This window comes from Peromyscus maniculatus, chromosome 2 (genome assembly GCF_049852395.1).
Source record: "Peromyscus maniculatus bairdii isolate BWxNUB_F1_BW_parent chromosome 2, HU_Pman_BW_mat_3.1, whole genome shotgun sequence".
Classification (NCBI taxonomy): Eukaryota; Metazoa; Chordata; class Mammalia; order Rodentia; family Cricetidae; genus Peromyscus; species Peromyscus maniculatus.
In genome coordinates, this window is record NC_134853.1 from 150,781,913 (window position 1) to 150,806,472 (window position 24,560).

The following is a 24,560-nucleotide window of genomic DNA, read 5'->3' on the forward strand; positions in this document are numbered from 1 at the left end:
TTTGAGGGGGAGGAGGGCGGGGCACGGTCTCTATGTAGCCCCCGCTGGTCCCTAAGTGCCTAGTCACAGAGATAAACCCGCTTCTGCCTGTTTTTATGAACTCCAGTCCTCTGAAAAAGCATTCCTTCCCTTTAACGCCTAAGCCATGTCTCCGGCCCCACGCTTTAATTTTTATTGATTTTCCTTGAGTCAAGGTCTCATTATCTTGCTCAAGCCGTCCTGTTACACACTATATAACTAGGCTGGCTGCAAACTCCGAGTGCTAGGTTTACGAGTGAGAGACACCACTCCTGGCCCTCCCACTTTCTCTCCATCACACCAAGGCTTTACCTCTGAGCACAAACCTACCCAGAGTAAATTTGGATTTTGAGAGCTAAGGTGGGCTTATCCCAGGCTTCAACATCAGGTTGGTACTCAGTTCAGGTGGTGGCCCACGCCTTCAATCCCAGACTTGGGAGGCAGAGGCAGGTGGACGGTTCTTTTTGAGTTCTAGGCCAGCCTGGTCTACAGAGTGAGTTCCAGGACAGCCAGGGCTACACAAACCCTGTCTCAAAAAACAAACGAAAAAGTGGGAAGCTCCTGTGACAATGAAGCCAAGTGCCTAAAGGAGCCCTAACGGCTTTTCATCCCCAAACCAAGAATTCAAGTCTGAAAACCAGAGGCCAACTATGAGTCTCCAAATTTCATGTTCCCTTCTATTGCTGTATGGATAGTGCTAAGGGTCTGTTGAGATGGCTCAGTAGGTAAAGGTCCATGCCTCCAAGCTTGAGGACTTCTGAGTATGTACACACACAAGTGTCAAGTTTTTCAGAGGCCAGAGAGGGCACTAGATCCCATGGGACTGGAGTTACAGATGGTTGTGTGGCACCATGTGGGTGAAGAGAATTGAACCAGCGTCTTCTGCAAGAGCAGCCAGTGCTCTGAAACACTAAGCCAGTGTTGTGGAGTATTACTTTAACTATGTAAAAATGTGTTGCCTTGCCTGACTAAGAACCAGCGTCTTCTGCAAGAGCAGCCAGTGCTCTGAAACACTAAGCCAGTGTTGTGGAGTATTACTTTAACTATGTAAAAATGTGTTGCCTTGCCTGACTAAGGCACCTGGTTGGTCTAGTAAAAAGCTGAACGGCCAATAGCTAGGCAGGAGAGGGACAGATAGGGCTGGTGGACAGAGAATAGGAGGAGGAATCTAGGAGAGAGAGAGAGAGAATGAATGAGCGAGAGAAGAGAGAAAGAGGGAGAAAAGGAGCCCAGGGCCAGCCAGGCATCCATCAGCAAACTAGACATTGAAGAAGCAGAAAACAATAGAACATACAGGATGAAAGAAAGGTAAAAAGCCCTGAGGCAAAAGGTAGATGAATAGAAACAGGTTAACTTAAGTTATAAGAGCCAGTGGGACAAACATAAGACAAGACAAAGCAGTCATAACTAATAGTAAATCCCCATGTAATGATTTGGAGGCTGGTGTGCGACAAAGTCTGCTACTTTTGGTACCCCATTTTGGATGCCCACATGATGTTTTACCTTCATTACAGCGGCTGCACTATAAACTACTAGCTGCCCAGCTGCTCAGGCCATAGCCTGGGGGGAATTCTGTTGCCCCAGACAAGGGCTCTGTTGCTGTCCTTAAAGTTAGCTTTAACTAAGTCTATTGTTCTAATAAAACTTGAGATTTAAAGGCTGAGTAAAAACCTGGCAGCTCAGAGAATTAAGAGTAGCAACTGACTAACTTTCCCTCTTTACCTAAGTCCCAGAAGCCTCTCTCCTTTCACATTGCCCCAACTAAAAAACACAAGTGCCAGGTGGTGGTGGCACACACCTTTAATCCCAACACTCGGGAGGCAAAGGCAGTAAGATCTCTGTGAGTTCAAGGCCAGCCTGGTCTACAAAGTGAGTTCCAGGATAGCCAAGGCTACAGAAAAACCCTGTCTCAGAAAACAAAAAACAAAGAAACAAAACAACAAAACCCCCTCCCTGCTACATCCTGCCAACCAGTTGTTAACCCTGCCTCTGAGCTGATTAACAGAAATGCAACACATTTTTACATAAACAAATGCAGCATAAAGCAATATACCAAACACATCGTTGCCCAGTTACATATTCCAAAACACTCCAATCCATCAGTTATACCTCCCTCCCCTCCCCTCCCCTCCCCTCACTATTCCTCAGGTTGACATTCTAAGCCGCAGGGAAGACTTCAGAGGCTGAACAACAGTTTCAGTTCCTGAAACTGACCAGATTTCTAGGCTCCTCCCTGTCAGAGTAAACAATAAAAGTTGAGAGCCCCCCTCAGACTGAGAGACTGCCCTGTAAGGGGAAGACTCATGGCTGCAGACTTGAGTACAGACCTGCTGTCTTTAGGCAGAAACCAGCTGAGCTGCTTGGAAATTTAGACCAGGGTCACTTGGAAAGGACACTGTTCAACCTTTTAAGCTGCCTGCAGGCTGTGTGTAGTGAACTCCAGATTCCCAGGTTTTGTGAGCTGTCACCCATGCTAGCTAGGGTGGACTTTGATGAAGCTGTATTTCTGCTCCTGTAACTAACCCCAATAAAAATCACTGGTTCATCAAATTGGATTTTGGTGGTATCCATAATTTAGTCTATTCTAGGCTCCCTACTTTGGGTGAGTAGACACACATGTGTATAGCACCTTCCCAGGAAATGTCTTACCACAGGGCAGTAAAGTTAAGATTTAAGCAAACACACCAACTGTCGAAAATGCAGGAGGATCTCTGTGAGTTCGAGGTCAGTTTGGTCTACAAACAGTTTCAGGACAGCCAGAGCTGTTGTACAGAAGGAATTGGGCCAGGTGTGGTGGTTGTGGGACTTTAATCCAAAAACGCTGGAAGCAGAGGCAGACAGATCTTTGTGAGTTTAAGGCTAGCCTGTTTTTACATAGTGAGTTCCAGACCAGCCAGGGACACATAGTAAGATCTTGCCAAAATTTAAACAAAAAACCTTGGTTTGAGATTTAAAAAATTCCATCCCAAAGCCAGGCCTGTAATCTCAGCACTCAGGAGGTTAAGACAGGAGGTTGAGTAGGTCAGCCTGAGCTACACTGAGAGCCCACTAAAAAAAAGAATCTACTCCATCTCTTGTGCATCATGATCGTGAAGGAACTGCAGTGGTTCCTACTACATAACTACCCAAGCACCTCTTGTCTTTTCCAGAGTTTGGAGCGAGCAGCCGTGTGGGTCACAGCCCTGACCACAGGCTCCCAGGCATGTTTACCCTGCCCTCTTAATGCCTGGCACACGGCAGGTGTGGCACATGGCAGGTGCTCCTTTAAAATCAACAACACAACTCCAGAGAACTGCATAAAACAAAGCCCATTTTTATAAAACTCTAAATTTATTCAAAGTGTTAAAAGATTTCACTCTCCCTTCCAAAATATTTTATAATTAAAACTATTTTCTCAGCCACTGTTACTTCCTTCTTTTAGGACCAGCCTCTGCCCCTCCAAGCCCTTTCCTCCACCCTCCCTTGCCCAATACCCTGCCTTGACTGCCCAGCAGAGCCCAGCATGGCTTCCCAGTCCTCAGTGGCAGAAAGGCTGACCAGATGGGGAATGCACAGGTGATGCCCAGGAGACAGTGGGGTGCTTTGTGCTTATGGGAGGGCTAGTTGGATTTTTTTCCAGTGGGTCACTGTTTTCCTCCATGGACACCTGTTTAGAGCCAAACATTTGGCTTAGGTCACCCACAGCCTTGCAAAGCCTTTGTCCAGCTCTCCCCAGGCATGGGTCCACGACAACTGGATCTGATGACTACACGCTTTGTCTCCTTGTAAACTAATGTTAGGAACAGAAAAAGTGGCACACAGGAAGGGTGGCTTGATGGAGTTCCCAACTTTTCAGAGTGTAGGTACCAAAACCCCAGGGCAGGAAGTTTTGGGTTTTGTAGGCAAGAGCCAGGGCCTGCTCGGACCGCAGGAGGCAGGGCAGTCAAGGGAAAGGTCTAAGGACTGAGTCTAAGGTAAGCAAAGCTCCTTCCAAGACGCCTTCCTATCCCCCCTCATCCTGCAAGTCCCAGGATGACCAGAAAAGAGGAGGAAACAGAAGGAGAGGATTCTGCTGTGGTGATGGGAAAGGAGATGATAGCTGCTCGGGGTGGGGAAGGGCCTTCTGGAATCTGTAGTTGGCTGTTCTTTTGTTCTAGAAAGCTGGTTGGGGGCCAGAAGCCAGGCCCACAAAGACTTCATCAGCTCTGCTCCTTGTCCTTGACTAATAAGACTGTGTGCTGGCCCCCGCTGGACACAGTTAAGACCACTCGGTTCTCCAGCTGTTTGCCAGTCATTTCCACAGGGCTCCAGGCATCTTCATCCTGCCCTGTGCCCAGCTGGTAGTTGGTGCCCATGCCCCAGGCAAAGACACGACCTAGAAGGAACAGGAAAAGAGGTGGCTGTCTTTGGAGTCCTCAGGCCTGCCTTGCCATACCAGGAGACACCTGGGACATGGGGGTCAATTTTGGCCTTGACCAATAGCAGTCTGGCAAGGTCCCAGCCCAGGAGTTCAAGGGAGTTTGGAAGAGCGGAGATTGTGTTCTCCACTGCATTCTTCCTACCCAGGGTACAACACATAGCATTTGGGGGGTGGGGAGGGACTACATCCTAAATCCTTGTTCTTGGAAACAGCCACCTTTCAGACTATTTAGGATGCTCCTGGGTTTGATATGCTACCCTCTGGTGGTCTTTTAAGTTTTTTGTTTTTTTGTTTTTTTTTTTTAAAGATAAGGTCTCACTCTGTAGCCCCGGCTAGCCTCAAACTCTCAGAGATGTGCTTGCCTCTGCCTCCTGAGTACTGGGACTAAAAGTGTGTGCCACAACACCTGGTCTGTCCTCTGTTTTCACAAAGGACCCAGTTTCCACGCTGCAGTACAGACCCCACGTCGTGAGGACATCCTCCCAGGTAAGCACAAACACCTCTCCAGCCTCAGTTCTGCAGGACCCCTGGCTGTGCACCTCTTTCTCAGGCTCTGGCTGCTATGTGTCCACTTCCTCTTCTGCTGGACTAGCCAGGACCCACATGGCTGCTCACAACCGACAGTAACTTCAGTCCCAGGGGATCTTATGCCCTCTCCTGGCCTCTGCAGGCACCAAGCACATACACAGCACATACACATACATGCAGACAATACAACATAAACAAAAAAAAAGTATTCTTGTGCTGTAGGATATATGCACACTGTGTATGAAGGTGTATTGCTGTGATTAGTGTAATAAAAAGCTGAATGGCCAATAGCTAGGCAGGAGGTATAGGCGGGATTTCTGAGGAGAGAAAAGAAGAGGAGGAAGAATCTATAGGCCAAGCTTTCATAATTAATAAGAAGTCTCTGTGTCATTATTTGGGAGCTGGCTGGCAGGAGAGAAAAAGACTCAGTTATATTTTTGAGCCCAGCACGATGGCACATGTTTGTGATTCAACACTCAGAAGGCAGAGGTGAGACCCCGTCTCAAAACCAAAGCAAAAGAACAGCAAAAACACCCCAGGGCTTCTGAGGGCCAATGGCAAAACAGTGTCATCTCCAGTGCAACCTCAAGAATGTGCTAGGAGTCATACACCAACCCCACCAGGTCCAAGGAGCCGCACTCACCATCCTTGGACACAGCATACCCCACAGAGGCCCCACAGGCCACTGAGGAGACGACGGGCAGCCGGGAAATGAGGGTGGGTATGCTCTTCTCCTCAGCACCCTCTCCAAGGCCCAGCCGCCCATACTCGGCCCTGCCCAGGCTGTATGCTTTTCCTGTGGGATAAGGAGAAGTGAGTATCAGCAGGGCAGAGTCTAAGTAAAACAGACTGTACACCAAGTGAATCCCCATGTCCTTGAGGGTCAGCTCTACTCTCAGATGGTGGTCTCAGAGCCTGGGGGTGGGAGCTAGAAGACACTCTATACAACCCCCCAGGGCATCCAGGACAACCTTACCAATGCAATCTATGTCTGGCCCAAACTATAGTCCTAGGGACCTGGCTGTATCAAGGACTACTGTCTCCTATGTAGAAGGACTTGGGTGTCCTACCTTCTGAATCCATGCAGATTGTATGGTGCTGGCCACCAGAGAAGCCCACCCAGGACTTGGTGGAATTCTTGAAGGATGTCAAGTTCTGAGGAATGAAGCAAGATCCAGTGCCTGGAGTTCCTGTTGTCAAGAGTAAGGTGTTCCAGAAGCTTCCATGCTCACTGCCAGCCCCACCCATCCCCAGAAAAGCGACCTTACACCATAGCTCTGAGGGGTCAGGTACCACACAAAGCAAAAACAAAGATTGAAAGCTTGATCGGGATCAAGGCCATCGCGTCAAACATGATGCTAGGATTGGTACTCACCAAGCTGGTGATAGTTGGAGAGGCCAAAGCCATATACATGGCCCTCGCGGGAGATGGCAAAAGTGAAATAGGCCCCACAGAAGGCATCCTGGAACCGCACACGGCCCCGACTTCCCCTGGATTTCAGCAGCACACACTTGGGGACCAGGAGTCGCTCTGCAGGAAGGAAGCAGCCAGGGTCAGTGACAGACACAGGGCATTTTCTCTTCCACAGAAGTCCCTGAAGGAGGCTAGGCAGAGCCATCCTTGCTACAGAAGAGGCTAGGCAGAGCCATCCTTGCTACAGAAGAGGTAACTCAGGCCAGTGGCATTCAAACACAGCCCATATTTTTAACAGCCAAGAGAAGAAAAGCTTGAGCGGAACTTAAATGCCAGGTATTTTCTGATTAAGTCATTTCTCTCTTCACAGTAACCAAAAGGGGTGGAGGGGGAGGTTAGAGAGGAGGAGTCAGCCTCCACAGTCTGAGGGTCCCCACCCCCCTTTTTTGAGAGGGTCCCATTATTTATTGGCTGGCCTAGAACTATGTATACCAGGCTGGCCTAAAACTCAGAGACTCATACTCCTCTACTTCCTGAGTGCTAGGATTGAAGGTATCTGCCACCATGCCAGCTTAAAGCCTGAGGGTTGTTTGTTTGTCTGTTTGTTTTCCGAGTTAGGGTTTCTGTGTAGCCCTGGCTGTCCTGGAACTTGCTCTGTAGTCCAGGCTGGCCTCGAACGCAGAGGTCTGTCTACCTCTGCCTTTCAAGTGCTAGGATTAAAGGCGTAAGCCACCACTGGCCAGTCTGAGTTCCTAATGAACACTGCAAGTGTTTTGGATCTACACCTCAACAAATCCCTCCTGCCTTTTACTTTGGCCAGGGAACAGCTTACGAAATCATCCCGCTGGAGGTACCAAAGCCACTTACCAAGGCCCTGACGGCCACCACGGTTGGCGAATAATTCAGGCACACGGCCCAGCTGACCCTGCTCCCCACAACCCAAGGTGTAGAGGTCTCCATCAGTCGTCAGCATCACCAAGTGGTCGTTCCCTGAAGATGAGAGGAAGGCAGGAGATGAAGAGCTTATGTGGAAGACCCAAGGCTGGCTGTCACAGCTCCTGTCCACAGTGTGCCTAACACTCACCTGAGGCCACCTTTACCACAGGCATGTCCAGCTGCACTTGAATGGGCACCATGCTTTTCTTCATGGGCTCCAACAACCCGATCACACCATTATTGTCCTAGAAAGGAGAGGCAGACACTTAAGCGGTCAGTCCTGCTGCTCTGTAACAGCCAAGACCAGCTTGCTGGGACCATGACAGTTGCCTGGTGAAGGGCAGGGGGTGGTAGCAGATATAGACAGTGTGACAGGCAGGGCCCTGGCCACACAGGGATACACTGAAGAATGACAACATCCAGAGTCTGGGAACTGTGTCAAATACAGTAAGCCAGGGTAAAGATGGGAGCGGGGGTAAGCAAATCCGGCTCAACGTCAATTCACTGCTGAAGCGGCATGGCAAGAAGACAGAGGTGCAGTACATTATTCTGAGCATTTCTGTGTTGAAAAGTTCTCCATGAAAATGTTTACAACAAGCCAGGTGGCGGTGGCGCACACCTTTAATCCCAGCGCTCTGGGAGGCAGAGGCAGGCGGATCTCTGTAAGGTCGAGGCTAGCCTGGTCTACAGAGCGAGATCCAGGACAGCCAGGACTACACAGAGAAATCCTGTCTCAAAGAAAAAGGAAAAAAAAAAAAAGGTTACAATAGTACAGGGCATGCTAGCAAACTCCTTTAATCCTAGCACTACCCTATGTAAAATAAGATCTCTGAGTTTGAGGTCAGTCTCGTTTATATAGTGAGCTCCAAACCAGTCAGGGATACACATCAAGACCCTGTCTCAAAAAAATAAATAAATGAGAGCCTGGCATGATAGCGTACAGTTTTAATCCTAGAGGCAGGAGGATCTCTATGAGTTCAAGGCCAGCCTGGTCTACAAAGCAAGCTCTAGGACAGCCAGAACTACATAGAGATGCTGCCTCAAAAAATAAGTAAATAAGTTGGGCAGTGGTGGCGCACGCCTTTAATCCCAGCACTTGGGAGGCAGGTGGATCTCTGAGTTCTAGGCCAGCCTGGGCTACAGAGTGAGTTCCAGGAAAGGCGCAAAGCTATATAGAGGAAACCCTGTCTTGAAAAACAAAACAGCCGGGCGATGGTGGCGCACGCCTTTAATCCCAGCACTCGGGAGGCAGAGGCAGGCGGATCTCTGTGAGTTCGAGGCCAACCTGGGCTACCAAGTGAGCTCCAGGAAAGGCGCAAAGCTACGCAGAGAAACCCTGTCTGAAAAAAAAAAAAAAAAAGAAAAGAAAAACAAAACAACAAAAAATAAATAATTGAGTAATTGTTTTTACAATATCCTTAATAAATTTACTTTTAATGTGTACGGGTGTTTTCCAAGCATGTATGTCTATGCACCATGTGTACCTGGTGCCCAAAAGAATGAGAAGGCACTGGATCTCCTGGAACCTGAGTTATAGACAGCTAAGAGTTGCTATGTGGGTATTGCAAATTGAACCCAAGTCCTCGCAAGAGAAGGACATAGTCTTACCCCCGAGGTATCTTTCCAGCCACAATACTGAAACTACATTTCCTGTGCTGGATTGGAGCTCCCTTGACACTGGGCTAGCCTAGCATACACAAAGTCCTGGGCTTGATCCCCCTAATTCCAGAACCCAGGAGATGGGAGCAGGAGCATCAGAAGTTCAAAGTCATCCTCAGCTATATAGTCAGTATGGGGCTAACCTGAGATACATGAGACCTCGCTTGTCTTAGGAAATAGAACCCACAAAAAAACAAAGACTACACTCCCCTGCCTTAGAACAACCAAGTGATACTCTCCACCCCCACAAATCTTTCTCTCAAAGCCTCTAGAACAGGGTTGAGAATGAGAAAGGGATGAAAAGACACAACAGCTTCCAAGATCAGCTGCAGCTCATAGACATCCTTGCCCTACCCCTTCTCAAAGACAAATATTTCATCACATTCAAGCAAGTAGCCAGTGGTGTGACTAGTCCCAGATAAGATACCAAGGATTCAAATCTGGGCCCCACCTACGTATGTGGCCCTTACCTTCCATTCCCACCAGAAAGCAGGCATAGCGGGGACAGCAAAGTGGATCATTTGGGTATCCTGAGTCACTTTGGCGGGCCAGCCCCTGCACAACCTTCCAGACCGTCTTACCCGGAAAGAGCCCCAGAGGAAGACACGGCCATCTTCGGTAAGGGCTGCCGTGTGGCTGTCCCCCGCCGACACCTGGACCACCTTCTCTTGCAGCTCCACTTTCCCAGGGACCATCTCTGAGCCCTCGACCGATGTGTCCCTGCCCAGGGCACCCTCATCATTGCAGCCGAAGGAGTAGACCTGGGCCCAGGGTGTCCCGTTAGCATAGAGTCTGGTTCCGTGACCTACTCACTTAGGCCACTCCTTGTCACACACCCTTGCACCCAGGCCCCATCCAACCTATCCCAACCCTGTGACCTACCTGGCCACTTCGGCTCAGACACACGGTATGCATGCCCCCGGCCTCAGCCTGCACAACATCTTGTAGAAGGGGCACCAAGGCCGGCTTCTTCCTCTCCAGCACACTCTCGCCCAGCCCCAGCTGGCCCACGTCGCCCTGGCCCAGGGTCAGCACCAAACCTGGCTCTGTGTTGTGGGACCTGTGTGAGACTGAAGGGTGGAGAAGACAGCCCCTGAGTGTGCAGGAGGAGGGCAGCAGAGGGCATGGCATGGGCTCTGGGATCGTGATGACCTGGGGTTCAAGCCCTTGCTCTACCAACAGGCTATAGATAAGACCTCTGTGGGCCTACGTGTCCTCATCTGTGAAGAGAGGATGACAAGGGTATCTGTCTCAGGGGTTCCGTGAGGACTGAAACCCAAGCACGTTATTGACGTGAAGTGGAAAGACAAACAGGAGACACTCCACAGTGAGATGGATGTCGGTGGGCAGGGCATGAGGGCAGGGAGGGCACAAGATAGTTTCCCATGAGCCCATGTCACAGATGTGGATCCACAGTGCCAACCTGTTACTGACTGCTTACTCTACCAACACTAGCTGGCTCTGCAGACCTCTCAAATTTAGAAGGACCCCGTTGCCAGGCCTGGTGGCGCACGCCTTTAATCCCATCCCTTGAGGGCAGAGGCAAGCAGATCTCTGGGAGTTCAAGGCCAGCCTGGGTAACACAGCGAGTTCCAGGATAGCCAGGGCTATTCTATCCCAAACAAACATCAAAAATAGAAGACACTGTTTTACGGGACACGGAACAGAGCCTCCCACAGGGTCAAACACCTGCCCAGGTTCACAGAGCTAATTAGTAGTGTTTGCACTGGACTCGGGGAGACTTCCTGGGCTAGAGCATTTACGGCCTCCATCTGAGTGACCCTCCACCCCCAGACCGTGATACAGGAGGAAAACAGACCACCCCACCCCTCTGGCCAGCATGGGCAGCACACTGACAGCTTCAGAGGAACAGGAAGGTACAGTAAGAACCCACAGATGCATTTGCAGAGAGGTGTGGCCAACCAGTAGGTAGTGCAAAGCCTCGTGGCAGCCAATGGAAACCTGCCACAGCCCTCCAGTCAATGGCATCCAGTCCCTTCCCCAGGGGTGTGGCCTCAGCTGCCAGGGCCACTGCGGCTGCACAGAGGCTGCACCAGGCAGGGAGCCATCTGGTTGGGTTTTCTGGTCAGTTGGGTTTGGCCCACAGGCACCTTGGCAGGAGCGGGCGGCAGGACCGCGGTTACGAGCGTCTGCAAAAGACAGACACTGTCTGAGCATGCGGCTACACTCTCCCCTCCCATGCTAGGGGTCAAGTTCTCTCGTCTTCGCCACACTCTGGGGTTGTAGGAGAGAGAAAAATTACAGGACAGGTCCCTCAAATGAAGTTGGGACATTATCTCATCTAACCCCCGACAACTCAGACAGGTTGATGGAGTTCTCCTCTCCACTCTATCAAGGGAAACTCAACCTCAGGCAGATTAAGTGGCATGCCTGTGGTTACACACGACAACGTGGGAGAGCTAGGACCTGAACCCACCTCTGAAGCCCAGGAGGTCCAAGAGCCTCAGGCTTTCAAGCTGCCCAGTCAGAGCAAATGGACCTAAGCCAAGGACTTTTCCCATTATCAGGGGGAGGAGTCAAAGTACTTTAGACAGACCAAATCATAATGTATTTGCCTGGGGCCAAGTCCTAGCATCTTGGGGTTTTTTTCTTTGTCTGAGAGCACTGCTCAGAGTGCTCTCTGATCACCTCAGCCTAGGCCTCTCCTCTGACTGCTACAGGGTTGGACTAGGTGAGATGCAAGAGAACCTCCGCTGAGCAGGGGTTCCAGACAGATATCTAAGCCCCTCAGAGCTGCAAGCCAGGGAGGAAGGAGCATGGGCCTAGAGAGCTCACTGTGGGTTCTGAGACCACTCAGAGCCAGGAAGGGATCGAGGCCAGCTTACCTTTCACCTTCTTGCTTTTGGGGATGGCATCTTCGGGGGGTGACCTTCTCTTAGCTATGCGCTTGGGTGGCATCTTCCTGTCCTGAAAAACCCAGCCAAATACTACATGTCAGAATCACAAACAATTTCCTGTGCAGTATTTATCAAAAACCCTAAAAAGTGCCAGACAGTGCCACGCCTTTAATCCCGTTACTTGGGAGGCAGAGGCAGATGGATCTCTGTGAGTTCGAGACCAGCCTGATCTATAGAGTGAGTTCTAGGACAGCCAGGACTGTTTCACAGAGAAGCTCTGTCTTGAAAAATCAAAACAAAACAAAAACCCCTAAAAAGAAAGAGGAGTCACCCAGCAGTTAACACCTCTCAGCACATACCCCAGAACTGTGTGATAACTGTGTGTGTAATGACCAAGCACACAAATATTCTCTGGTGCTGTTAACACTGGAGGGGGAAAGCGAGCAACCACCGGATTAATAGTAGTGGACTAAAGACTAGGGATATACCTCAGCCTGGTGAGAATCGGCCTAAGCTTCAAGTCCGATCCTGGTTCAAATCCCAGCACTGCATTAAAAATCGGGCCTGGTGGCCCACAACTGTGCTCTCACACTAGGAATGTGGAGTCAGGAGGAGCAGACTGGTCACACAGGTAGAATATACATGATGGAATGGTGTGAAGCCATCAAAAACTACATTTTTTTAGAGACAAATCTATTGAATGGAAAGATGTTCCTTGTGATAAAGAAGAGCAGACAGAAGCCAGGTATGGTGCCTACTCCTGACCCCAGCACTGTAGCATCCCAAATTCCAGGCCAGCCAGTCACACACACACACACACACACAAACATCAAAAACAAGTGGTACACGCTGGTAACCCCAGCACTCAGGAGGCAGGGGCCGACAGATCTCCGGTCTACACAATAAATTCCAGGCCAGCTAGGGCTACCCAGGGAGACCTCATCTCCAAACAAAGCAAAACAACAACAAACCACCTAACACAAAACCCATACCCCAAACCAAGCAGTCTAAAAGCTCCTGCTACCATCCCCTTTAGCTTATTATTAACTATTATTATTTTGAGACAGGGTCCAGTGCAGCTTAGGACGGCCTTGAGCTCCTCCCCTTCCGACCTACACCTGAGCTGAATTTACAGGCATGTGCTTCCACGAGTGGCTGACATGGAGGGTTAGATGGACTGATTGCACACTGCTGGGGTGTGGCTCATTGGCAGAGTGCTCCTTTAGTGTTTCTGAGGTTCTGGGTTTCACTCCGTAACAGGAAAATAACAAGTTTCAATTAAAATAAGCTGGGCTGGGTGAACACACCTTTAGTCCTAGCATTCAGGAGGCAGAGGCAAGCGGGTCTGAGTCCGAGGCCGGTGTGGTCTACATAGTGAGTTCTAAGACAGCCAGACACAGAGAAACCCTTTCTTGAAAACCAAAATAAATAAAGAGATAAAAGTAAAAGCTGGACTGGGCAGTGGTCGCACATTGGCATTAATCCCAGCACTCGGGAGGCAGAGCCAGGTGGATCTCTGTGAGTTCAAGGCCAGACTGGTCTACAAAGCGAGTTCCAGGACAGGCATCAAAGCTACACCGAGAAACCTTGTCTTGAAAAACCAACCAACCACCAACCAACCAACCAACCAACCAACCAAAGCAAGCAAGCAAGCTGAGAGTGGTGGGTCTTTAATCCCAGCACTCAGGAGGCAGAGGCAGGCAGACTAGTCACCCTGGTCTATCTACATAGTGAGCTCCAGGACAGGCAGTGTTATCTAAAGAGACTCAGTTTTAAAAAGGAACAAACAGAAACCCAGTAATAAATAAATAATAACAAGTAAATAAAAATGGTCCCAGAGTAAATGTTTACTCACTGGTGGGATGCTGGGGTGGTGTTTAGGGTCTTCCCCAGGTAACACAAACCTACTGGAATCTAAGCAAGCTCACCAAGCTCACGGATCCTTCACCTGACAGGAAAACAAAAACTCTGCTCCAGGCAACAAGCGGAAGTGAAAGGCCCAGGCCCTTCTCACTGTCTGCTGGGGATCTGGTCAGGACCACCCCACCCCCATCCCCATGCCTCCTCCTGTAAGTAAGGTCCAAAAGCCTCAGGCTTCCCAGGGGTCCACTCAGAAGGGATGGACACAAGGCTAGACTGACTCGGAGGGAGGAGACCAGAAGACATGCTAAACAGGCCCAGGATCCTGCAGAGCCTGTGTGGGTTGTGGCTGGCCCAGGCTTGTCATGAGGTGGCCATTCTGAACTCTGCACAATTTCCATTCCCCCAGCAAGGGGATCGCCTCCCTTCCTATTTGCCTCTTTGAGACCCCCTCTCCTCACACTGCAAATGACTGCTCTTTGGGGCTGAGCCAAGACGCAAAGCCAGAGGTGGCTAACCCGCTTCCTGCACTCACGGAGCTTCCATTCTAGCAAGAAAGTAAGAGCGTTACAAAAGTCACCCTTGTTCACCAGGCGGTGGTGGTGCACGCCTTTAATCCCAGCACTCGGGAGGCAGAGCCAGGCAGATCTCTGTGAGTTCGAGGCCAGCCTGTGCTACAAAGTGAGTTCCAGGACAGGCACCAAAACTACAGAGAAACCCTCTCAACAAACCAAAAAAACAAAAAAACAAAAAAAAGTCACCTTGCTCCTCTCTTCCTGCCCAACCCATCATTCCCCCACACACAAGACACCAGAAAATGACTCGTGAATCTTTGCTGTACAAAAAAGTTTTACTTTTCAAAACAAGCTGAAGTCAGGCATGGTGGCAAATGCCTGTAACCCTAGCATTTGTGAGGTCAAGGCCATCCTCAGCCACATAGCCAGGGTGAAGACAGCCAAGGCTACATGAGACCCTGCCTCAAAACACAAACCAAGAGGCTTTGAAGACGCAGTCAGTAAAGCGACTGCTGTGCAGGCATATGAGCCTGAGTTCAGAGCCCAACACCCTCAGAACGCTAGGCCCAGCACACTCCTACAATCCTAGCGCAGGGAAGTCAGGGTGGGGTGGGTACAGATCCCTGAAGCTCACTGGCTTGCCCGGGGACCCTGACGGATGAACTCTGGGTTCAGTGACATGCCCTGTCTCCAAAAGTAAGGACACAATCAAGTTAGGAAGCCTGTGTCAAACCTCCGCCCCACGAGCACATGCAGTCCCCATGTCCATTCACACGAACACATCACACCACACACAACACACCCAACCCAACTCAGAAAGGCTGAAGACACTGTCACCCCTCTACCATGGTGGAGGAAAAACTGATACAACGGTAAACTTACTCACCCATGTTCATACAGCAAAGGGGAGACGGGAAAAGGACCCAGGCACTTTTTTTTTTTTTTGTAAAACTTTGAGGCAGGGTTTCTCTGTGTAGCCCTGGCCGTTCTAGAATTCACTCTGCAGACCAGCCTGGCCTCAAACTCAGAGATCCCCCTGCCTCTGCCTTCTGAGTGCTGGGATTAAAGGCGTGTGCCACCACCTAGCCTTGACTTTTTCGTTCTCAAAGGGAGAAAAAAACTGTGCTGTTTGTGGCAGTACAAACCTATGATCCCAGAACCCGGGAAGCGGACAAGATCAACAAGGCAAGACCCTGTCTCACCATCACCACCCAAAAATGTCAGCTAGAGGCACATTATGACCCGGGTAGGAATTTAAGACGGCCTGAGCAAGTGTCTCGGGATCCCTGATAAGTTTGGCCAAACTCAAGGAGGGGAAGGCAGAGCCAAGGGCGGGAGGGGAGGGCAGCTGGGCCTGCCTGGGTGGGCTGGTGCTCCATCTAAGAGGTCTTGAGTCCACCGCTGCAGGGAGAGGTCCTGAGGTACCCCCGTTCTCCATGGGCACTTGGCGGTGTGCACAAACCCAGAAGCAACGCAGGGGAAGGGCAGCAACTTCTACAACGCGGGTGAGTTGGCTGTGCAGGGCAGAGGCAGGATTTCTGATGTCCACAAGTTCAAGCCAGCCTGGTCTACACACCGGTTCCAACAAATAACCAGGCCTAGAGAGGTGGCTCAGCACTGGCTGCTCTTCTAGAGGACCCAGGTTTGGTTCCCAGCTGCTCACAAACCACAGTAACTGTAGTCCGAGGGGATCCAATGCCCTCTTCTGGCCTCCCTGGGCCACTGCATGCTTGTGGTACACACACACACACACACACACACACACACACACACACACACACACGCCAATCACTCATGCACATAAACAAAACCAAGAAGACCTGTCTCCTGTCACCACATCTGCATTCCCACTTCCACTCCCCAGGATCCATCTTTGAGGAGTTTAAAAACTGGAAGAGTGAGCAAGACTCAGAAGTAAAAACCAGAAAGGAGTCACCTTCCATTAATAAGCACCTACAGTGTAGGATCCTCTAAGAGCTCAGACCTGTCCTCACGGCAGGGACAGGTGTGCAGCCATGCATGGCTGAGGTGAACCCCCAGGGGACAACGCCCATCAGAGCTGGAGCTGCTCCAAGCCTGTCTCCTCACCTGCTAGGGCAAATGGGTAGACAATCTACCAGGAGCAGGGGGTTCTCCTGTGACCTCACCACAGTCCCATTTCTGGAGTATCTGGCAACCCCGGCAGCAGTTCCTTCCCGCGCCTACACTCAGATTAGGGGCTAGACCCGGGAGCTGAAGAATGTCTTCGGGGTACAGGCTACCGGGACAGAAGGCATGCCGATGCAGGCTGCTCCTGTTGCTGCTAGGAACTGCGGAGCACACTTCACACCAGGAAGTTCCTCACCCAGGTCCAGTGAGTATGTGGTACTGCCTGGGACTATCTGTTCATCTTTTCCCGAGAGAGGAGCCATAGCTTCTAGAAGATGTTAGATCCACTGGCTTTGGAACATTTACCTTCATTGTATAGGTAAGGACCAGACTCCCGTTCTTAGTGGTCTGTGCAACCCGAACCCGGTGAATCACTTCTAACTCCTCTTCCCAAGCTCCACTAGGGTGCCCTTGGGTGAAGCAGCCTTCATTCTCTATGCCCTCCACGCCCACTCCAACCGTTCTCAGGAAGCTCCACATAACCACTGATGTCTGTGACCCCAAACACTTCTAGGGGTTACAAGTGCTGTGCCCCATGCCTGGATTAACCTGACCCTGTTATCCAAAACATACTACAACCTCACCACCCAGAGTCGGCCTCTACCAGTCTATCAAAACCCTATCGGGTCACCTCACCTGGAAAACTATCCCCGCCCGGTTAAGGCTTCCGCTTTGGAGTTCCCAGGGCGGTTCACACCCTCAACTTCTGCCAGGGCACACGTGGTCGGAGGACATAATTTCTGATGAACCAAAGACTTGGCAGCGGCCACGCTCGAGTCCCACGGGCATACTCTGTTGATCCCAGGAGCCCCTAACTGCGGAACCATGCAAGTCTCGCTAGGGAGCCCCTGCGCTCCGCAACGGGCATGGAGGCCTGCCGTGGTCACCATTGTTCCCCACGGGCTCCGGAGCGGAACCGCCAGGCAGTAAACGACCGGGGGTGACACAGGGCTGATGGGGGTGAAGGGCAGGCGACCGTCTGTGGACGACGCTGCCGCTCCCTCCCTGCCGGCGGCCACCCGCGCGCCCCCGGCCGTTTGAATCTCCCGCCGCGTGGCGGGGCGCGCGCCCGGAGCGCGGCGGCTTCAGGGGCTGCGCGGCCCGTGCGCGGGCGAGGCGGGGCCCACGCGGGCCGAAGCTCGCGCGCCCCCAGCGCCGCCCGCTTCACGTGCAGCCCGCCCCGCGCGACGCCCCGCGGGTGGCGACCTCGGCCCGCCGCGGCGCCGCGTACCTCCCAGCTTCCCGTCCCCCGGGCTCCCCGCGAACCGGAGCGCGACCTACCTCGGTGCGGGGCGGCCGCAAGCAACTCTGGCGCTCGGCGGCCAGCGGCGAACTGCCCCGAGCATGCGCTCTGCGGGCCTCCGGCCGCGACCCGGGCTAGAAAGGAAAACAAAGAGCCGGGCGGCCCCTGGCGGCCAGCGCAGGAAGTGCGACCGGGTGTTCCAGCTGGTACCCACTACAGGACTGCTTTATTGGGGAGACCTCAAAATGGGACGACCTGAGAGACTTCGATAATCCTGGTTTGTTTGGGAAAACCTGGTGCGTGAGAACTGTGCGGAGCAAAACAAGGCTGATAGTTCTTGTTCTTAAAGTGCCCGTGCAGAGGGCTGAAAAAAACCCAGCTATTACCTGTACAGTACCATCTAATTCAGCCCTGGGCTCAAGAACAGATTCTTTTTTTTTTTTTGTCTTTTGAGACAGGGTTTCTCTGTGTAGCCCTGGCTGTCCTGGATCTCATTCTGTAGACCAGGCTGGACTGCAAACTCACAAAGTTCCGCCTGCCTCTGCCTCCCTACCGCTGGGGTTAAAGGTGTGCGCCATCACTGCCAAACTAGGAATGACTTTCTAATTTAAGTCTACATGGGAAAAGCATTTAGGAGGGGTAACATTTACTTATTACATATGTCTGTGTATCATGTGTTTACCATGCCTGCAGAGGCCAGAAAGAAGGCTTGCCTGATGCCCTATAGTACTGGAGTACAGATGGTTGTGACCTGCGGTGTAGGTCCAGGGTTTAGCGCTCTTGACCAGTGAGCCATCTCTCCAGCTCCAGCGCCTCTTCTGCAGTCTGCACGCACTGCACTCACACACACACAAATTAAAAATAAATGGTCTGGATCAGCTGTAAGAGCACTGGCTGCTCTTCTAGAAGTCCTGAGTTCAATTCCCAGCACCCACATGGTGGCTCACAACCATCCGTAATGAGATCTGGTGCCCTCTTCCGGCCTGCAGGCGTACACGCAGGCAGAACACCGGCTGCATAACAACTTTGGGTCAAGTAGAACCAAGGAGAGTAAGAGGCCTGGGTTGGTGGCATGGCCTGGGCATATATAAAGTTCCAGAGGCTGAGGCGGGAGGGATGTAAATTCAGGGGGGGGGGGGGCGGGGAGGGGGGTGCATAGTGAGATTCTCAGAAAGAAAATCAATCAATCACTAAGTAGGAGAGGGACCCTCTGGATGCAGCTCAGTCTTTTGTTGGGAGCTTTCCCTAAGTGTGCGGTTCAAGGTTGCGAGGACATAAGGCGGGGAACTATTGAAGTCAAAATGACCTCTCACTCACCAACATCCTCACACAAGCAGCCCTGTAGGACTTAATGAGGCGATGTTGGAATATCTGTGTATGGCCTTTCTATCTGAGGCCAGTCACCTCTACGAACACTGTTTTCTGCAGTTTCACGGTAATTCTGACTCCTAAAGTCATCCTAAATGGACATTTTTGGTGTGTTTTCAATTTCTCTCTTTACATTTGTTTGAGACAGGGTCTCATTCTCATTGTGGATACCAGACTGCCTGCCTCTGCCTCACTAGAGCTGGGAATAAAGGTGTGCACCATCATACCCAGTTAAGAGCAAGGTCAGCACCTAAAAAAGGTCAGTCCCTTGATTGCCTGTTAGCAAAAGTGGGGTTCAGAGCTGGAGAAGGGGCCCCTCAACTACCTTTGTACACTCACCTGACACCACAGCTTACATGTGTGTGTGTGTGTGTGTGTGTGTGTGTGTGTGTGTGCATATTCACACTAGCGTGCTTGTGGAGGTCAGAGGACAACTTGCAGGGGTAAGTTCTCTTTCCACCATGTGAACCCCAGAGAGCAAAGTCAAGTCTTCAGACATGGCAGCAAGCACCTGTACCAAGTGAGCCATCTCTGGAAGATTATTTCCTAACTGCATTTCCCTATTATGTCATGCCAGCCCCAGAGCAGTCCCCTAATTTTCTCTTACCTTTTCAGGTTTACCTCTGCCTCCATCATGACCTCCTCTCTTGGATGATAAACTGAAGTTTCTCCAAGCTTCACCCTGGAAATTCTGATCTCTCTGCTGTCTTTCTCCAAGATCTTAATCATTCACATGGCTTAATGTAATTACAGAAAAATAATCATCACTTATCTTACCTTATAAAAATCTTTGTTTTGGGAGACTCATGTACCCAGACTGTCTACAAACTCCTAATCCTCCTGCTTCAGACTTTTGGGTTAGGATTATGGGGGGTGATTCACCAAGACCCTGCACCTCAAACCCATTTATTTATTTTTAAAATGTATTTATCAGCTGGGCATTGTTGGCGCCCGCCTTAAATCTCAGCACTTGGGAGGCAGAGCCAGGCGGATCTCTTGAGTTCCAGGCCAGCCTGGGCTACAGAGTGAGATCCAGGACAAGCTCCAAAGCTACAGAGAAACCCTGTCTTGAAAAACAAAACAAAACAAAATTAAATGGATATTGAGGGGGAAAAAAAGGGGGAGGGGGAAATCAAGCAAATAGTCAAAGTGGGCGTTGGAACCTGACTTCTATTCAGGATTAAGCTATCCTATTTATTTCAATGTTGGAACTTGAACCCAGGGCCTCTCACATGCAAGTTCTCTACCTTTGAACTAATCCCTAGCCCTTGGGCATACTTTTAATACACGCGTCTGAAATTACATGCCTGTGATCTTGATGCCCAGGATGTAAAACCTGGTCATCGTGGCTGACTGCATGTGCTCTAACCACTTAACTATTTCTCCAGCCCCATTTTTCCTTTATAAGGACAGTCTACGTAAACAGGATGGCCTGGAATTCAAGAGTGCATGTAGCATGTAACAATGGGAGTTATGCTGTCAGCTCAAAGAAGCAACCTACATCTTCACTCAGACCCAGAATTTTTCAGAACAGGGTCTTACTATGAACTCCTGGCTAGATCCTTTTTTTTTTTTTGAGACATTGTGTTTCTTACTGTGTAGCCCTGGATGGCCTTGAATTTAGGTTGAGCTATATGCCAGGCCTGTACAATGAAGTAGTAAACAGTAACCTGTTCCACAGTACTCCACCTATGAGCTGAGCATCAATGGTAGGGAGAGAGATCTAACTACAACTGAAGTGTTCATTAAAATGTTCTGTGGCAGGCTATCAATTTATTTCAAAATTAAGGGTACTTGCCTAGGCCGTGGGATCAACCACCAGAACAGGGGCAGGAATAACTATGCAAGTTTAAACAGATGGGAGACAACTCTGAAGTAGCCTAGTATAGATCGTGTCCACCGCACCTGGAAGCCTGTCCAGAAGGCATCGTGGGAAAACCAAGGGCAGTTCCACTGAGCCTCTAGATACAGGATTTTCCTTCCCCGGTACCCGGTGTGCGTTATGTTTATCCCTCCCCAGATTGTCTTAGTCCCACTGTGGGGTGAGGAAACAACTGTCGAGAGCTGATCCCCACACCCACAGTTCTATCAGACAAGGCCAGTCACACCTCAGCTTCATGCAAACTTCATGCCAACACTCGCCCAGCACTGCAGTTACAGCACCAGATCCAGACTCACAGCTCATTGTCCCAGCATCTTCAAGGCCTACCTTCTCCTTTTCCACCATCATTCTGGGTCTTGACTTTCTCAAGATTAAGGGCAGCCAGCACAGGAAGTCATCAAGACTTCCCATTATGACCTAGCTACCATCTCCACCACATCACAAGGCCAGTCATGGCTAAGCTGAACCCTCAACACACTGCTCATTCACTGGACCAGACCTATTGCAATGTATTCCAGAGCAAGGAATTCATTCTCAACCCTTGGGTGCATGAAACCCACTCAGTGTGAACATGACCAACTAGAAACCATCTGCAGTCTACTGCACCCATGTACTGAAACAGTAAACCAGTAAGGAAACAGATAGTCAAAATTAATCCTTTAATTCACATAAATATTAACATTAGTTTCGTCAGGCATATCACATTTACAGGAATAGAAATTACTTGACTCTATCTAGTATTACAGTGATTATAGGCATGAAGAAGTACCACATGGCCCCTTGGAGAAAGGAACAGGGCCTCGCACATCCTAGGCAATTACTTTCACACCACATGGACCTCAAAAGGGCACAAATATAAAGTTCTAGACATCAATAAGGTCTCTTCAATATATACAATCTACATTTACCAGTCTGAGAAGACCTAGGCAGAAATGTTTGCCTAGTACTGACAGCTGAGTTGAACCCATAAAAACTACATATAGTTACAAGACTCCAAAGTCAAGCATCAAGTTAACCTTCAGCGGGTAGATGTGCAGATCCTCTTCTTTCCTGAACAAAAATAAGCAAAGATTAGATTCCCAAAAAACGTCACACTGAAACCCTTAGCACCTCAGACTTTTGTTTCCTGCATGGTTTGTCTCCTCAGTCATCGTCCACAGGACTCTGAGAAGTCGTAGGAATATGCAGGCGCAGACTCGAAGCCCAGCTTCATCTCCAACGTTGTGGAAAGGGACTGTACATCACGGGGCAGAGCCCTATGCTCCCGTACGCCACCAGGACAGAGCCCGGGGAGAGTGACCTCCCGGGATATCCACGTTGGAAGGCCTGGCTAGCACCCAAATGGTTGCCAACCCCAACCAATACTCAAGCCCCCAAATCACACCCGTCTCTGAGGACCGCAAGAATTAAAGCCCCCCACTAGAAATAATGTACAGATAATGGTTAATACGTTAGTTCCAAAATGGAACAAAGGTCACGGGTCAGGCACTAGTATTCAGAGTAAGCTTACCTCAACAAAGAGTTACTTGTAATCGATGGTCAGTTCTGCAAAAGAAAGCATTTTTTTTTTCAGTAAGTAAAATCTAAAGCAACTTTAGAAACAAGATTTCGAGATTTAAGACTGTTTCCTGCATGGTTTGTCTCCTCAGTCATCGTCCACAGGACTCTGAGAAGTCGTAGGAATATGCAGGCGCAGACTCGAAGCCCAGCTTCATCTCCAACGGTGTGGAAAGGGACTGTACATCACGGGGCAAAGCCCTATGCTCCCGTACGCCACCAGGACAGAGCCCGGGGAGAGTGACCTCCCGGGGTATCCACGTTGGTTAGACACAGTACAGAGTTTGTCTCGCCCAAAGGGCCTCAACTGTCTATCTTCTCCTGACCCTCCAGCTAGGAGAAGCGCCCGATTCCCAAGTGCTGGCATTACAGGCTTGAGACTGAGACATCATGGCCACCCTCGGACTTCTTGGATGCAAACCGAACACAACACGCTTCCCGCCAAACTGTCAAGTCATCGACATGCACCTTGGTTCTCTCTGAATAAGCGTAAATGAAGCAACGCCAAAACAAAAAAATGCAGAAATTCGACTATCAGGCGGGGAAGGGTAATAATACAAAGCTTAGAAACAAGGCGCAATTGTTTTAAGTTAAAACCTTATCCACGATAGCCGCTAACTACTGTAGTCACATGGCGGATGAACTAGGGACGAAAGCTCTTCTGGCTTTTTTTGAGACAGGGTTTCCTCTGGGTAGCCCTGGCTGCTGGCTGTCCTGGATCTCACTCTGTAGACCAGGCTGGCCTCAAACTCACAGTGATCCACCTGCCTCTGGCTCCCGAGTGCTGGGATTAGAGGCGTGCGCCACCACCGCCCGGCTGGAAGCTTTTCTTCAGCAGCGATAACATTAAGGAAGAGCGGATGGATGGAGACACTCTCGCCAGGAGTTTGCCTGGAAAAATCCCAGGCCGGCCCCGGGTTGGGAGGAGCACGTGTCCGCCGGGAAGCCTCGCTCCGCGAGTGAACCCGGCCTCCCACGCGGGGCCTTCCCAGCCGCAGCCCTGCCACTCAAAGCCTGTGCCGAACCCCGTCAGCAAACCCACAGCAGCAGAGAAAGGAGAGCCAGGCAACTCACCGAGAGAAATCCACAGCTCGGCTGCAACTGTTTAAAGGACCGAAAAGCGCCGACGCGGCCGAATTTATACCTTATGAAACGCCCGGAAGTCAGGCACTGCAGACTGCGCCTGCGCGACGACGTGTGCACCTAGGACCAATGAAAATGCACTAAGGCCAATGGGATCTTCCTTCCGGATTGGCGAGCTCTTGCGCTTCTACCGTCTAGGCGCCGGATTGTTGAGGTTGTGCAGTTTGTTTTCCCTGCTTGGATACACTGGCATATGCAAATGAGAAAAGACGTCTAGAAGAATGCTTTCTAGATTGCAGAGTTTGGATCCACTTTGTATATGGAAGAAACGTTTGATACAGAACAAGGGTGCTTCTACAAGAATTGACTACAGTTAAAAACTTCCCCGTGTGGGGCTGGAGAGCTGGCTTAGTGGTTAAGATCACTGGCTGCTCTTCCAGAGTACCTAGTTCCCATTCCCAGTACCTATATGGCAGCTCGCAGCTCACAAATGAGCTGTCTTCGGCAGATACATGGTGCACATTAACACGCATAAAAATAAAAGATAAACAAACACATTAAAACACACACAAGGGCTCAGTGGTAGAGCGCTTGCCTAGCAAGTGCAAGGCCCTGGGTTCGGTCCTCAGCTCCAGTTAAACACACACACACACACCAAACCTCTCATGCACTCTCAGTAGGAGGACTCCTGCCTAGAATTTGAGGTTCTGGTTAAAACGTTTAATGTTATACACACTTTACACCCAAACACATAAAACTATAATATAAAGATGCTGACAATAAAATATGTTGATGATCCAGGTATTTTTCACTGGATGTACGGGATCCGGAACCCCAGCACTGCACACAAAAACCTGCAATGCATACAACGCTCCCTCATAATACATGCACAAACAATAATGTATGGAGTATGGAGTCAGATGAATAAATTGATGGTATCATCAGATTAAAGCTGGCCTGAGCAGAAACACTGACCATGTTCCTCTTATATATTAAATTGTGTGCTGATTGCATTACATACATTATTTACTATTACAATTCTAAATGATATTTCACAGATTTTAAGATGTGAAACTAAGCCTCACAAATTTT

The 24,560-nt window shown here is 50.2% G+C and overlaps 1 protein-coding gene and 2 non-coding genes across 18 annotated transcripts; all 3 read right to left on the reverse strand.

Annotated features, from left to right (window-relative positions):
* Positions 1 to 3,329: 3,329 nt before the first annotated feature.
* Rcc1 (regulator of chromosome condensation 1) lies at positions 3,330 to 23,549 on the reverse strand. Of its 16 annotated transcripts, none has more exons than XR_013049367.1 (13): positions 21,156 to 21,224; positions 19,554 to 19,683; positions 11,801 to 11,882; positions 11,066 to 11,104; positions 9,837 to 10,024; positions 9,536 to 9,715; positions 7,444 to 7,540; positions 7,227 to 7,349; positions 6,321 to 6,476; positions 6,016 to 6,135; positions 5,589 to 5,741; positions 4,957 to 5,081; positions 3,330 to 4,372 (listed from the first exon to the last, which is right to left on the reverse strand). XR_013049367.1 is itself a non-coding variant. In XM_042271996.2 (13 exons), exons 4-13 carry the CDS (start codon positions 11,871 to 11,873, stop codon positions 4,197 to 4,199), a joined length of 1,305 nt encoding a protein of 434 aa, XP_042127930.2. In that variant the 5' UTR covers positions 11,874 to 11,882; positions 21,845 to 21,878; positions 22,339 to 22,373; positions 23,460 to 23,549; the 3' UTR covers positions 3,330 to 4,196. The 16 variants fall into 16 exon arrangements, 12 of the variants coding, with proteins under 12 accessions (XP_042127930.2, XP_076421431.1, XP_042127932.2 ...); XM_042271996.2 differs by lacking the exons at positions 4,957 to 5,081; positions 19,554 to 19,683; positions 21,156 to 21,224 and adding exons at positions 21,845 to 21,878; positions 22,339 to 22,373; positions 23,460 to 23,549; XM_076565316.1 differs by lacking the exons at positions 4,957 to 5,081; positions 19,554 to 19,683; positions 21,156 to 21,224 and adding exons at positions 21,845 to 21,878; positions 22,339 to 22,373; positions 23,140 to 23,238.
* On the reverse strand, positions 21,946 to 22,149 carry LOC121827731 (small nucleolar RNA SNORA73 family). Its single transcript, XR_006070036.2, has one exon. It is a non-coding gene; the product is annotated as a small nucleolar RNA SNORA73 family (small nucleolar RNA).
* Positions 22,448 to 22,651, reverse strand: LOC121827732 (small nucleolar RNA SNORA73 family). Its single transcript, XR_006070037.2, has one exon. It is a non-coding gene; the product is annotated as a small nucleolar RNA SNORA73 family (small nucleolar RNA).
* Positions 23,550 to 24,560: the final 1,011 nt, after the last annotated feature.

Coding starts and splice junctions, on each gene's coding strand:
- Rcc1 (XM_042271996.2), bottom strand. CDS start 11,873: ATGCCACCCAAGCGCATAGCTAAGAGAAGGTCACCCCCCGAAGATGCC. Junction 7,541..9,535: donor TCCTCTGGGGCTCTTTCCGG/GTAAGACGGTCT, acceptor TCTCCTTTCTAG/GACAATAATGGTGTGATCGG. Junction 4,373..5,588: donor GTATGCTGTGTCCAAGGATG/GTGAGTGCGGCT, acceptor TGTTCCTTCTAG/GTCGTGTCTTTGCCTGGGGC.